At 45.5% G+C, this 14,795-nt stretch overlaps 1 protein-coding gene across 1 annotated transcript in view; it reads right to left on the minus strand.

Moving 5' to 3' along the window:
* LOC121697750 (serine/threonine-protein kinase WNK1-like) overlaps positions 1-3,470 on the minus strand; it is a 131,715-nt gene extending 128,245 nt beyond the window's left edge. Inside the window, 2 exon segments of the mRNA XM_042079409.1 lie at positions 1-1,153; positions 2,830-3,470. The exon segment at positions 1-1,153 is cut by the window's left edge and continues 148 nt beyond it. Of these exon segments, the coding sequence (XP_041935343.1) occupies positions 1-593 (593 nt within the window). The 5' untranslated portion in view covers positions 594-1,153; positions 2,830-3,470.
* Between the last annotated feature and the right edge of the window lie 11,325 nt (positions 3,471-14,795).

Below are 14,795 nucleotides of genomic sequence, written 5' to 3' on the forward strand. Positions count from 1 at the left end.
TTATCGTCCTGCTGCTTCTTCTCGGCGGCCTCGCGCTGTTCTGCTTCTGCCCGAGCCTTCGCTGCACCGCGCTCCTCCTCCTCGCTACGCTTCTCGGCGCTCTCCTGTTCCGCTGCGGTCACCAGCGCTGCCGCGGGCTCGTCCGTCGTGTCGGTCGCTTCCTTCGCATCGCTCAGACACGCGCCGCCGCCGTCCTTCTGCCCTGGGGAACTCTGGGAGTCCAGACGCGCGTCCAGCTCACTGGGCCTCTTCTCGCTCACCTTGACGGCCGTCGCCGTGGTGACCACGTCCTCCACCTGCTCCTCGACGAGCTGCGGGGTGGTGCGGGGCTCGAGGGGCCCCGGGGGCGTCGGCTCACAGTCGGGCGGCGGCGCCACGACGCAGGCGGCTGTCGAGTCGCAGATGACGCTGCGGCGGAAGAAACGGTGCTGCTCCGTCTTCATGTCGCGCTCCATCGTGTGGCGCCGCCGCCGCACCTCCGGGCCCGACCCCACCTTCTCGCCCACCCGGGAGTCCGACCCGGTACCGTTCAGCGGCCTGGGTGGTGGCGGGACCAGGAACGTCACCTCTTTGGTGTTGGCGTCTTCCGACATCTTGCAGAACCGTTTGTGTGTATCAAGCGCAAAAGAAATGCAGTACAAATAAATTAGAACAACCAAACCCCAAACGTGAACCCCAACTCAGCAAAGCTCGCGGCGAAGACGCAGCACCTGTGCTCCACTCCAACTCCAGGATGCTGGGCCGTAACCACGGAGACAGACTCCAGGTGTGCGCACAGCGGCTCATGTGAGGAGAGCCACCTGCGGAGCCGGCACTGCTCTGACTAGAGAGCCTATCAACAGCTACAGTTCCTGCTGCGGGCGCAACAGTGAGGTCCGGAGGCCCTGATGGGGGGGTGGGGGGGGCACTCTCTTGTAGATGGAGAAGAAGTGAACACAGTCACAAACTCGCGAGCACGGAAGGAGAGACGGCGAGACGGTCACATCCGCACCATCCATCCTGCAGCTTCCCCTGGACAGCCGTCATTGAACATAAGGGAGAAAAGAGAGGGGAAGGCGGCGGGGCAGGTGGGGGCGTCCTGTGCTGTACGATACGGACCGCTACTGAGCCGGGGAGAGCCTGGCAGAGAGACCCAATCCCAGGGCCAAGCACACTACAAGGGAAAAGAGACAAGAGTTCGTTTTAAAACACGACAAGACTCGTTGGCAGGAAGATGTAAAGATAGTGGTTATAGTGATTCAGTTCACAGCTAAGAAACATAAATAGTGAGAACTTAAACCACACGGCACCACTAATAGCTCGTTAGTTGTCGTCATGCATGTTAGAACACTATGAGCATCTGACCCCACAATTGGGTCTGACGCCACTTCTGACTAAAAGCTGAAACAATGAACATATTTTATTACCATCATTAGGAAACATTGTCACGGTCAACCGTGGATATTCGTTATTTTCATACAGGAGCTCCGCTGCTCGGCATGACATGACACTGCTGATAACCAGCTCTTACCGAGTCACCACTTTCACAATGTTAACGTCAATTTAAGCGCTTTAAGGAAAACCGTCAAAGAGTTAAAATGTGAGCTAGGGCAGATTGCCCGTCCATTACTAGCTTTTTTGTCAGCTGAAAAACGTTACCAGCAGCGAACAGTAAAGCCAAACGTTATGCCTGGTTCGACAGGAGTTAGCTTGCCATCTCACTAGTATCGTTAGCCGGTTAACTTTACATGCCTCGAGCCATAGCAGAAGCTTCGGAGTTCATAACTTACTACGAGCTATATTCCTGCCTACTCAACTAACGTTAATAACTGCTTCTCATTGGTATACATGTATGTAAAACAATTGCGAGTGGTATACGGTAAGACATCAACATTATCTAGAACGCTATTTCGAAGTGGTTGTCAAGTGTCAACCCAACGTAATTTATCAAGCTAGCCAAATTTATATCTGTTACAAAATGTTTCTTCAAAACGGAGCTGTCAAACAAGCGATATCTAACGTTAGCTAACATTAGCGGATTTATCTGAGGTTCTTCGATGTCTCAAACAGTCACTACATAGTCTCGGAGTTAAACATTGAATATGTCGCTAAAAGTTATAAGTTCATTTAGCAAAAGTTGATATCATAAAAAGTTCCTTGACGTTAACATTCAAGGTGGCTAACGTTAGCTTCCTCGGCATAAAAGACTAGCAAAAGCCGGGAAATCAGAGAAGAACGCTGCGGATGAATATCATGAAGCCCCGAGTTCCACAGCGATATCGCGCTAGCAGCTACATTTGGATTAGCGCCAAAAGCGCCCCATCTCGCTGTGACGTCAAATCAACTTTGCTCAATGCAGTCGAAACAGCTATAATCAAGCCTCTTCATCAGCTTAACTTAAATCATATACCACCAACATGATCGACAATTACAGCGTATCATTATTTGAGCTTAGTGAAGAACTAACATTAGGCAGTTCGTTACAATCACATTAACAGTATCCAGTCCACTAATCAGTAATCTTCCCAAAGAGGATGTATTGATACAAAGTAACCTTGGTTTGGTCACAATCAATGATTGCGACGTTGTGAATTAACATTGCAGCAAGATCCGTCCGCTGCTCCTACAAAGTTCTGTAATTTGTCAAAACCTCAGCACGGATATCACCATGCACACGGAAATCCGTACAAAACTCATTTCACAACTAGCTAAAAGCGATACACTTAAGTGTAATGTTGAACTCACAGTAGACTACTGCAATTCTGAAATCAGCTGATTATTCCAACCTACAACTTAGTGGGCTATCCAGTGACATCGACAAAAGTAGCCTAGGTTATACATACAAGTTACCTTTCGTGTAGGCTATAAATCCATTCTTCGCTGTCAACAAAGCGAGTGAAGTCGACCAGATTGTCAGAAGAAGTAATGCAATATTCCGCAATAAAATATTTCTAATAACGTCCAAAATGGCTTTAAAAGCACACACTCTACAAAGCAACGAACCCCATGCTGACAGTGTGCTTTGGCAGTCTTAGTCCGAAGATTTTAATAGGTTACGTTCCAAAACAGCATTAACAGTTTTAAGCAAATTTCCTCTGAACCGTTTCAACGATAATTAGTCGATGTCGAAAAATGAGTTCCTCTATCTTGTCACTAATATCCTATTCTGACCACTTCCAGTCTCTTCTGCCTCAAGTTTAATGCTTCCTTTCACTTCCAGTAGTCGAGTTTGTTTCACACGAGCGATGCAGTACAAGAAAATGACTGCAGTCTCTTGACGGTACCGCTGGCTCGCCCAAATAAGTCCGAAATGGAAAAATGTTTCAATTCAGCAGCCGACTTTCCTCCGTTCTCAAGCAGAAAAGTGACCCTCCTAGAGCTGAGCCTCTATCTCACGGCTGGTTAGCTCCAACGCTCAAGTCACTCCTCCGAGCGAGCGAGAGATTCCAGCCCGTCACGGCGACGACTGAACTATCTGGTGAATACTGACAGTGCAACTACCGACCAGCGCCTGGGGGGGTCGCTTGCCTCCACGCTGCAGTCCGACTCGACTGGAGGCTAGCCGCCTAGCCTGTGCTAGCATCAACGCAGACTGCCAAACGCAAGCGGTAGACAGTGGGCTCAGGCTGGCTGGCTCACACACACACACACACACACACACACAAGGATGTAAAAAGACGTATGTGCTTTAAGTATAAAGACAACCACTGCTCCGATATGGCTGTACATAACCTGTTGACAGAAACTAACACGATAGTGAGAAAACTCATAATGTAGGAGTTAACGACACACATGTAAGATCTAACATGATAGCTCTGTGTGACACATGTAGTCTGACAGATTCAGTAACGTTACTCGTGTTCAACACCAAGTCAAAGTCTGAGGCTCTAACAATTTTTCAGACACCACCACCTGTTCTTGTGTTAAATAAAGACATGAGAAATTATTTCTGTAACATACATCCGCAAACGGCTGCGCAGCGTGTCACGGACACCGGTAGATTGGACTCATGGCGAGTTGAAACTCTCACAGATCATTTAACGCTTGCCCAACAATGGGGCAGTTCAAAGTCATGGTCAGTTACTTCCATTTGAAAACTACCAAAAAACATGAACCTTCAGTTGAAAATCTCAGCTTACATGACAACCAACAGACCGATAGAGTTTACAGTAGAATTTATGCTATGTCACATTTAGCTGCAGTATGTGGCGTTTTTACCTCTAGATATCAACTCCCCCTTCTGCGAGGCACTTCCAGATGTGTCCACTGCGCATGTTCAATCGAACAATGACCTCATCACAGTCCTCATCAACTGTGTAGTCCGCTGTGGATAGTACCGTCGCTACTAAAAAATACTGTATTCTGATCGCCATAACATTTCACCCGCGTTTGATAGTGTAAGTTTGCTGTGCAGCGGAGCCTTTATATCATTTATATTGTTGATTGTTTGTCACAACAGAACTAAATGTAGCGATCTCTCTGTCGCGTTTCACTACAGTTCCCAGAATGACTGCGGGAACTGGGATAGGCTACGCGTTGCATCTCATGATGCGTGTAGCCTACTGCTGGATGTTGCGTTACGTATGTGTGTAATGTTTGGCCCATGAAGTTCGACCCGGTTTGACCCGTCTCGTCTGGCTGAATGCAATTCAGAATGGGAGAGCGCATCCCAGCGGCTCAAGCAGAGATTTTGAAGCTGTAGTCGCCTGTCGCCGTACGAATGGAACTCGCCGTTCATTCATATTGTGCTAAGGGGGGGGGGGGGGCTATTATTCTGCAGTAGGCGCGAGGCGAGGTGATATGAGGTCAGAGGGTTCTCAATGAATCAACTGAATGTGTGACATTGTTAAAGAGAAAACGACCATGAGAATGAGGCCTACTGTTGATCCCCACCCAGGATACATAATGAACGCCATGGGGTAATGACTTATCACCAGTTGATTTATTGATTTGTTGTGACATAAACAAATAAAACAATCACTTAACGAAGTGTGAATTCAGAGAAATGTTCAGGGTTTTTCACACGAGCAACAGCACAGGCAGGCTGTGTTTTATAACGAATGCTATGGTGGCACAGGGTTATATAGCCTGGCACAGAACAGTGGACAAAGGTGGCACCAATCAGAACACCAGAGAGTAGGCTACACATTCTAGAGCATAAATCACGCTGACTCAACTCTCATGGTTGGTCTGCTGACTCCAACAAGACTGGGTTTACACACACACACACCAACAGGTAACCCAGTTATAAACACACAACCAGACAGGGTTTACACCGAAATCACAGCCAACAGCTAACCCAGTTATAAACACACAACCAGACAGGGTTTACACCGACATCACAGCCAACAGCTAACCCAGTTCTAAACACACAACCAGACTGGGTTTACACCGACATCACAGCCAACAGCTAACCCAGTTATAAACACACAACCAGACAGGGTTTACACCGACATCACAGCCAACAGCTAACCCAGTTCTAAACACACAACCAGACAGGCTTTACACCGACATTACAGCTAACAGCTAACCCAGTTCTAAACAGAACACACAACCAGACAGGGTTTACACCGACATTACAGCCAACAGCTAACCCAGTTAGAAACACACAACCAGACAGGGTTTACACCGACATTACAGCCAACAGCTAACCCAGTTCTAAACACACAACCAGACAGGCTTTACACCGACATTACAGCCAACAGCTAACCCAGTTATAAACAGAACACACAACCAGACAGGGTTTACACCGACGTTACAGCCAACAGCTAACCCAGTTGTAAACAGAACACATTGGGTCTCCATGCAAACAGTACTCTGGTCATGTCATGGCACAGCACCAGACAACCACACACAACCGTGCCGGGGGCATGTGTGGACTACTGGCTAGGGAATCTGACTTGTGACCGAAGAGTGGCGGTTTCGATCCCTGACTGGTAGGAAATGTGGGTGAACAGCGCTCTCACATCCGAATCCACACATCCACATTGAGCAAGGCACCTAACCCACAACCGCTCCCCGGGCATCGGATCAAGGGCTGCCCACTGCTCCGGGTGTGTGTGTGTGTGTGTGGTACAATACCCCCAGATGAGTAAAATGCGGAGAAAAAAAAAACCTTGTATATAAGTATACTTGGCCAATAACCCAGTAATACTGGACTCCTCGGGTCTTTCTGGTGAGGTGTGTGTGTGTGTGTGTGTGTGTGTGTGTGTCTTTGCTCGTTTCCTTGGAGGAGGTTTCATATTGACTGTGCAGTGTCAGTAGTGAGAAAAGAAGTCCCATGTCAGGGAAGTATGACACACTCAGACAGACACACTCACTCAGACACACACACACACACACACACACAAACACACACACACACACAAGTCAAGTCAAGTCAAGTCAAGTCAAGTTTATTTATATAGCACATTTCATACACAGAGGTCATTCAATGTGCTTTACATAAACAAAACCAAACGATAATAACAAATAAAAGCATAGAAGGGCAATATAGTCAAAGAATAGTTAAAAGGTAAAGATCATAATAAAAGGAAAACATAAAACACAAGGTAAAATCATTTACAAATAAAGAATAATTAGTAAGCAAAAACAAAGGCAAAAGTAGTAAAAAAAGTAATAAAAGACAAAGTAGAATAATTATCGAGGCAGATTCAGAATTTGTAACTCGGCACAGTTAGCAGAAAGCGTCTGAGAACAGTTTGGTCTTAAGTCTAGATTTAAAACTGGCTACAGTTGGGGCCTTTTTAATGTCATCCGGAAGTTGGTTCCACAGCTGAGCCACATAGCAGCTAAAAGCTGCTTCACCATGTTTAGTTCTAACTGTAGGTTTTACTAGCAGGTTTTTCACCTGGGACCTGAGAGGACGAGAAGGTGTGTACTGCTGAAGCATGTCTGACAAGTATTTAGGTCCTGCTCCATTTACTGATTTATAAACAAGCAATAGTGCTTTAAAGTCAATTCTGTGACTTACTGGAAGCCAGTGCAAGGACTTAAGAATTGGAGTAATGTGGTCAGTTCTTTTAGTTTTTGTTAGAGTCCTAGCTGCTGCATTTTGTATCACCTGAAGCTGTTTAATAGTCTTTTTAGGAAGGCCTGTGAACAGTCCATTGCAGTAATCAACCCTGCTGGAGATAAATGCATGAATGAGTTTTTCTAAGTCATGTTTTGACATCAGCCCTCTGAGTTTGAAAATATTTTTGAGGTGGTAAAAAGCTGATTTAGTTATCGCTTTCATGTGGCTGTTGAAATTTAGATCACTGTCAATTAATACACCAAGATTTTTAACAGTATCCTTTGCCTTCAACCCTTTTGTGTCAAGGAGAGTGGCAACCCTAAGTCTTTCCTCACACACACAGACGTCAGCCACCAGTAGTAATAGCTGGGAAGGAATATATGAAAAATCATGAAGATTGGGCACTTCTGGATAAGTTTTTGATTTTTGGCAGGGTGTTAGGTATAGGCCTAAGGTTTTCAAAAATCCATGGATACAAGTTGGGTGGCCCCCCTAGTGGCAGTTATCCATAAAATCCAAAATGGCCCCTGGCGAAAAGAGAAAAGGTTATATCTCAGCTTCCTTTAGTCTTCAATTGTTGTATAATGTATTTTCTCTTCTTAGTTTGATACAAGGAATCCAATTTTGATATGTTCTGCTTATTTTAAGTCCATTTAAATCTAGTATCATAGTCATATTTAGCTCATAAACTGTCAATATCTCTGAAAAAAGTCACATTGAAATATTACTCAGGTCCCTAGACCCATATTTTACCTCCAAGGTATGCTTTTCTTTGTTGATTGGACAGGTCATTATCACTATAGTGTCAAAAATCACATGTTGTGACCAAAAGGACCATTGTTGAGGCCTTAAATAAACACAAATTCAGAATTATGCCACAGTGAAAAGTTACAGTATATTAGGCTTTTCACCATGTTAAGGATCAATATTATATTTTAGTCAAATAACACAAAAAAACAATTCATACTTAAACCATAGACTTTCTAATGAGGAGACATAGCACTCAAAAAATCCTCCATAGAAATGCATGGGCTTAGTTTGTAACGGCAATATGTCAGTTGTCTACGCATATAACACCCCTTCCGCGGCAAAACTCGACATGTGAATACATTGAGCCAATCGTGCTGTGTTGTGAATACATTGAGCCAATAATGTGGTGTGTTGTGAAGACATTGTGCCAATCATGTGTTGTGATATACATTGAACCAATCATATGTTGTGTTGTGAAGACATCTTCCCAATCATGTGTTGTGATCTCACCGCTGGAGTAAGATTGGTGTCGTGAAGCCTTGCGCACGCGCATTTCTGCCGAAATGGATGCCCGATGAGTGCCCAAAAAGCACTGCAATATGGCCGCCGAGTGGAGGGACTTGCCTAAAAGGACTTTGCTTAAACATTATGTATTTATTCAAAGATTTTTGGTTTCACTTTTCATCATTATTAGTACAGCCTCCCTCACACTTGCACAATGTGGTACAGCAAAGTCCAGCTCGGTGGCACTTACAGTTGCCCATACAGGCAACCACACAGCCACAGTTGAAGAGGAGTGAGCATCCCTTGCTGGCATCTTCCAGATCTGTCCAATATGGCACCCAGACTTTGGTTCTGTCATTCCATTCCCAACCCCACTCACTGGGGTCTGGAGTCTCTGGAGTTTTGGAGAGGGACTGCTTCCAGACAAAAGCTGCAGTGTGCAGGGCACGCTTTCCACGCTGGAATAAGGCATGATGGGTCCAGCATTTGAGAACTTGCATGTGCACTGATTCCAGTGTGAGGCTGGTTGGGTCTTGGTGATCAGAATGAGGGTCTGACATCCTCCACGGCCAATTCAAGTTAGTGTTTGGTAGCACTGAATCTTAGTTACTTAACGAGAAGGAATATGCTTTCTTCAGACGTGTAGCCTACCATTAAAACTTGGTGGGGTATTGTCATTGATGAGGTTCATGTCACATACAAATAGTAAGTTTAAAAACATTAACGCTAGCTACTTATCTAACTTGTATGTTAAAAGATGGCATTAGAAGAACTTCGTTTATCTGATTGGTTGATTTGGACTGACCAACATAGGTGGTGATAGACAGATGGTTTATCCAATCAGCAAACCAGTATTTTCACCCGTTTCCCAAACATTCTCCAACGGAAAGTTCCCAGATGGATATGCGGAGCAAATGCGAAGCAATCCATCTGGCGGAGTCAGGTTGACGGGTCTGACGGAGTCCTCTCCAAAACTCCAGAGATTCCAGACCCCATGAGTGGGGTTGGGAATGGAATGACAGAACCAAAGTCTGGGTGCCATATTGGACAGATCTGGAAGATGCCAGCAAGGGATGCTCACTCCTCCTCAACTGTAGCTGTGTGGTTGCCTGTATGGGCAACTGTAAGTGCCACTGAGCTGGACTTTGCTGTACCACATTGTGCAAGTGTGAGGGAGGCTGTAATGATGAAGATATTGATCCTTAACATGGTGAAAAGCCTAATATAACTTTTCACTGTGGCATAGTTCTGAAGTTGTGTTTATTTAAGGCCTCAACAATGGTCCTTTTGGTCACAACATGTGATTTTTGACACTATAGTGATAGTGACCTGTCCAATCAACAAAAAAAAGCATACCTTGTGGAGGTAAAAATATGGGTCTAGGGACCGGAGTATTTCAATGTGACTTTTTCAGAGATATTGACAGTTTATGAGCTAAATATGACTATAATACTACATGGAAATGGACTTAAAACAAGAAGAACATATCAAAATTGGATTCCTTGTATCAAACAAAGTAGAAAAAGTACATTATACAACAATTTAAGACTAAAGGAAGCTGAGATATAACCTTTTCTCTTTTCGGCGGGGGCCATTTTGGATTTTATGGATAACTGCCACTAGGGGGGCCGCCCCAACTTGTATCCATTGAAAACCTTAGGCCTATACCTAACACCCTGCCAAAAATCAAAAACTTATCCAGAAGTGCACAATTTTCATTATTTGCATCCTAGCTATAAGAAAAGAAGTACCATGTTAGGGAAGTATGTCACACACTTTGACACAAACACACACACACACACACACATATTAGCCATCAGCAGTGAGAGGAAAGATGTCAGCCACCAATATTTATAAACCACCCTGACACCTGTCACTCAAACATCAAAACCCATCATCATATCTGACACCTGTCACTCAAGCATCGAAACCCAACATCATATCTGACACCTGTCAATCAAACCCCAACATCATATCTGGCACCTGTCAATCAAACTCCAACATCATATCTGGCACCTGTCAATCAAACCCCACAAATACTATTTTAAAGAGGCCCTATGCAACAATTTTAGCAAAAAAGACCTTAATTATGCAGGTTGAGAGTCGTTCTGATGGTTCTACAACACTTTCTGGGTCGTGTGGTGGGTGCTTCGTCTCCTCCTAGTGCTTCTCCACGGAAAAAACGAATATGCAACTTTCTGGTCCCGGACCGAAGAAATCCGGATGTGACTCGGCAGAAGGCCTCGAAAAATGTAGTAAGATTGTAGTTTCTAAGAAGACTGCAAAACGGACTCCGACTTGGCTTTGTTGCTGCTGAAATTGTAAGTAGCCTACCCTTGGGTGAACTTCGTTTTTGTAATGTGTAATGTTTGATAGTCTCTTGAACAATGTGTTTGCTCGACCGTTTTATTTTGAGCCCTGTATGTGTTTAGCTTGGTTTCTTGATGGCTAGCTCGCTAGCTAGTGGGGGTTTAGCGTAGCAGTCACTTGCTACCTAAGCTGCAGGGGGAGCTATGTCGTGAAAAATGCGAGCCAAAATCAGGCAAAAACCCAGAAACAGCGAAGGAATAACCAGACTTGCATAGGGCTTATTTAATGTTGTCCTTGAACATCTTATTACATCTTAACAACAACTTGCATTACATAGCGCTTTATCAAGGCACTCAAAGTGCTTTACAGTGAAGTGGGGACCTCACTAACCACCACCAATGTGTAGCTCCCACCTGGGTGATGCACGGCAGCCATTATACGCCAGAACGCACACCACACACCAGCTTGAGGTGGAGAGTGAGGGAATGAATGAGCCAATTACACTGGGAGATGATTAGGGGGCCAGATTGAATGAGCCAATTACACTGGGGGATGATTAGGGGGCCAGATTGAATGAGCCAATTACACTGGGGGATGATTAGTCTGGTGGAAAATGTAGTCAGAACCTCTGCCGGAGTGTTTTGCATTTTGCGAGTGTGTGTGGAGGTTTATCTTAACTAACCTGCATGAGTTTTCACTAACTATGTGTGAAGTTAAACTAACCTGCATGAGTTTTCACTAACTATGTGTGAAGTTAAACTTCTCCAAGCAGAAGCGACAGAGAGAGAGAGAGAGAGAGAGAGAGAGAGACAGAGAGAAACAGGAATAGAGCGATGATGAGAGAGAGAGAGTGAGAGAGAGAGACAGAGAGAAACAGTAAATGACCAGTGAAAGCATGTGTTGATATAAATGCCCTGACCAGTGAAAGCATGTGCTGATATAAATGGCCGTTTGAAGCATGTGCTGATATAAATGACCAGTGAAAGCATGTGCTGATATAAATGGCCGTTTGAAGCGAGCGGAACCCTGGCCCGAGCGTGAGCGCATGACCGAGCGGTTAGGTGGACGCCAGATGGTCGTGCTCAACAGCACCACTGTTTCAGGCGCAGATGGTTTCAAAACAACGCTGAGAAGCAACCCAGAAAACCAAGTCATCTGCCCTCAGCTTCCTGTTGATGCCCACGGAACAGGAAGTGAATGCAGACGGAGCGCGAGTAAGCCATGCCAGACGGCCAATCAAATGCGCCGAGCCGTGCCAGGCAGCCAATCACATGCGCCAAAGCAGCAGCGATGTGTGTGTGTGTGTGTATGTGTGTATGTGTGTGTGTGTATGTGTGTGTGTGTGTGTGTGCATCATGACATCATTCAGGGGGTTTTCCAACATCCAACTGTAGTACTCTTGGGAATTTCATGTTAAATGCCAGCCCAGCACACACAGACATACACACACACATACATACACACACACACACACGCACACACACACACACACACAGACATACACACACACACACACACACACACACACGCACACACACACAGACGTACACACACACACACACACACACACACAGACGCACATAGACTCACAGACACACACAGACAGACGTGCACACACTCTCACACACACACAGACATACACAGACACACACACACAGACGTACACACACTCACTTTCACACACAGACACACACACACGCACACACACACACACACAGACGCACACAGACTCACAGACACACACACACACACACACACACAAACACACAAACACACACAGACGTACACACACACACACACACACAAACACACACACACACGTACACACACACACACACACACACACAGACGTACACACGCCCGGGGTGGGTAATCGGGAGAATCAGGAGTGCGCCGCTTCACTTTTGGGCCGGTCAAGGAAAACATATTGACATTTGTCACGTTAGTCTATCTTCTCTTAAAGTAGGCTACTCACGTTCCGCAATCTATGCCTGACACCGCAGCCTCTGCATGGGTTGTAGCTTACCATGTGAGGGAGTTCTCCCCTCCCAAAGAGATGGTTGGGTCCATATAGCCCGTCTTTTCCAAAAAGTTTTCTCAGATAGGCCTACCGATAGCCGGACCGGCCCTACCGTAGCGATAAGCGTCAGGGAGGATGGATGGTAAAAAGAGGCCAGGGGGGACTGAAAAGGCCAGGTGAAAAAGAAAGGAAGGCATTGGAGGAGGATGTTGCCAAATGTGCCAAGCTTCCAGATTTTTTTTAAGACAGACACTGGGTAATATTGGACGTTAGCGTTGTCAACCTATTCGCAAGCAACTTATGAAATGAATTAAAATATTAGCCTTTTTGTATCATCCAACATTGTGATTCACAGACTTTGCGAATATTATGCAAATATTGATAACAAAACCCAAGCTTGATCTGTGTGGCTATGCAGTAAAAACTGTAGCCTCTGAGCAGTAGATCAGCCAGACCCTGACGATGATGAGCCTGAAATTAGCGATGAGGAGGCCATGAGGGACAAGTAGAGAGGATAAAAGAGTAAACAATATGAATTAAAATGATGATAATGTAAGAAAGATCAGTATATGACAGTAGTAATCTACATGATCAACCTATATGCCTTATTTGATCAGAAGTGAGTGTAGTAAAGGAGTAGCCTATATCACCAAACACCAATACGATATACCCACGCTTAAAAACATGTAAACATTAGATAGATAGATAGATAGATAGATAGATAGATACTTTATTGATTCCCAAGGGGAAATTCATTAACATAAACATTAACATAAACATTAGTTAAATATGCCTCGTTAACTTATCAACCTATCCTTGTGGAATAGTGGAATATTTTTTTGTTAACTTCTCAGTTTAAGTAAATTATTATAACTTTTACACATTTGTTGAGCCATGGTGCTAATAAAAACTACAGGATAGTAAGAACTGAACTGTTGCTTAATTTATCCAATTTCCACCACCATGGAAAAAGCGGGCTGGTCTTGGGCCTGAAACTCCCGGGCTGAAAGGTGGCCCCACTCCGGCCCTGGACGTACACACACACAGGGCGTACACACACACACACAGACGTACACACACACACAGGGCGTACACACACACACACAGACGTACACACACACAGGGCGTACACACACACACACAGACGTACACACACACAGGGCATACACACACACACACACACACACCCCACTCCGGCCCTGGACGTACACACACACAGGGCATACACACACACACACACACACACACACACCCCACTCCGGCCCTGGACGTACACACACACAGGGCATACACACACACACACACACACACCCCACTCCGGCCCTGGACGTACACACACACAGGGCATACACATACACACACACCCCACTCCGACCATGGACGTACACACACACAGGGCATACACACACACAGACACCCCACTCCGACCATGGACGTACACACACACAGGGCGTACACACACACACACAGGGCGTACACACACACACACCCCACTCCGGCCCTGGACGTACACACGCACAGGGCGTACACACACACACAGGGCTCCTGGCTCTGCATTCTGCTTCTGAACGCATGGCAGATGATTATGGAATTCATATGAAACTTCATAGAGATGGACGCTGCCGTAACGGCACCCTGTGAATGTATGTGTGTGTGTGTGTGTGTCTGTCTGTGAATGTGTGTGTGTGTGTGTGTGTGTGTCTGTCTGTCTGTCTGTGAATGTGTGTGTGTTTGTGTGTGTGTGTGTGTGTGTCTGTGTGAGTGTGTGTGTGTGTGTGTGTGTATGTGTGTGTGAACACATGGCAGATGATTATGTCATTGATATAATGAAGCTTCATGGAGCTGCACGTTGCCCTAATGGCATCCTGTGCATGTGTGAGTCTATGTGTGAGAGAGAGAGATACAAAGTGTGTGTGTGTGTGTGCGTGTGTGTGTGTGTGTGTGTGTGTGTATGTGTGTGTGAACACATGGCAGATGATTATGTCATTGATATAATGAAGCTTCATGGAGCTGCACGTTGCCCTAATGGCATCCTGTGCATGTGTGTGTCTATGTGTGAGAGAGAGAGATACAAAGTGTGTGTGTGTGTGTGCGTGTGTGTGTGTGTGTGTGTGTGTGCGTGTGTGTGTGTGTGCGTGTGTGTGAACACATGGCAGATAATTATGTCATTGATATAATGAAGCTTCATGCTGGACACTGAAGACCTTAATGGGGCTT

This window comes from Alosa sapidissima, chromosome 22 (assembly GCF_018492685.1).
Source record: "Alosa sapidissima isolate fAloSap1 chromosome 22, fAloSap1.pri, whole genome shotgun sequence".
NCBI lineage: Eukaryota > Metazoa > Chordata > Actinopteri > Clupeiformes > Clupeidae > Alosa > Alosa sapidissima.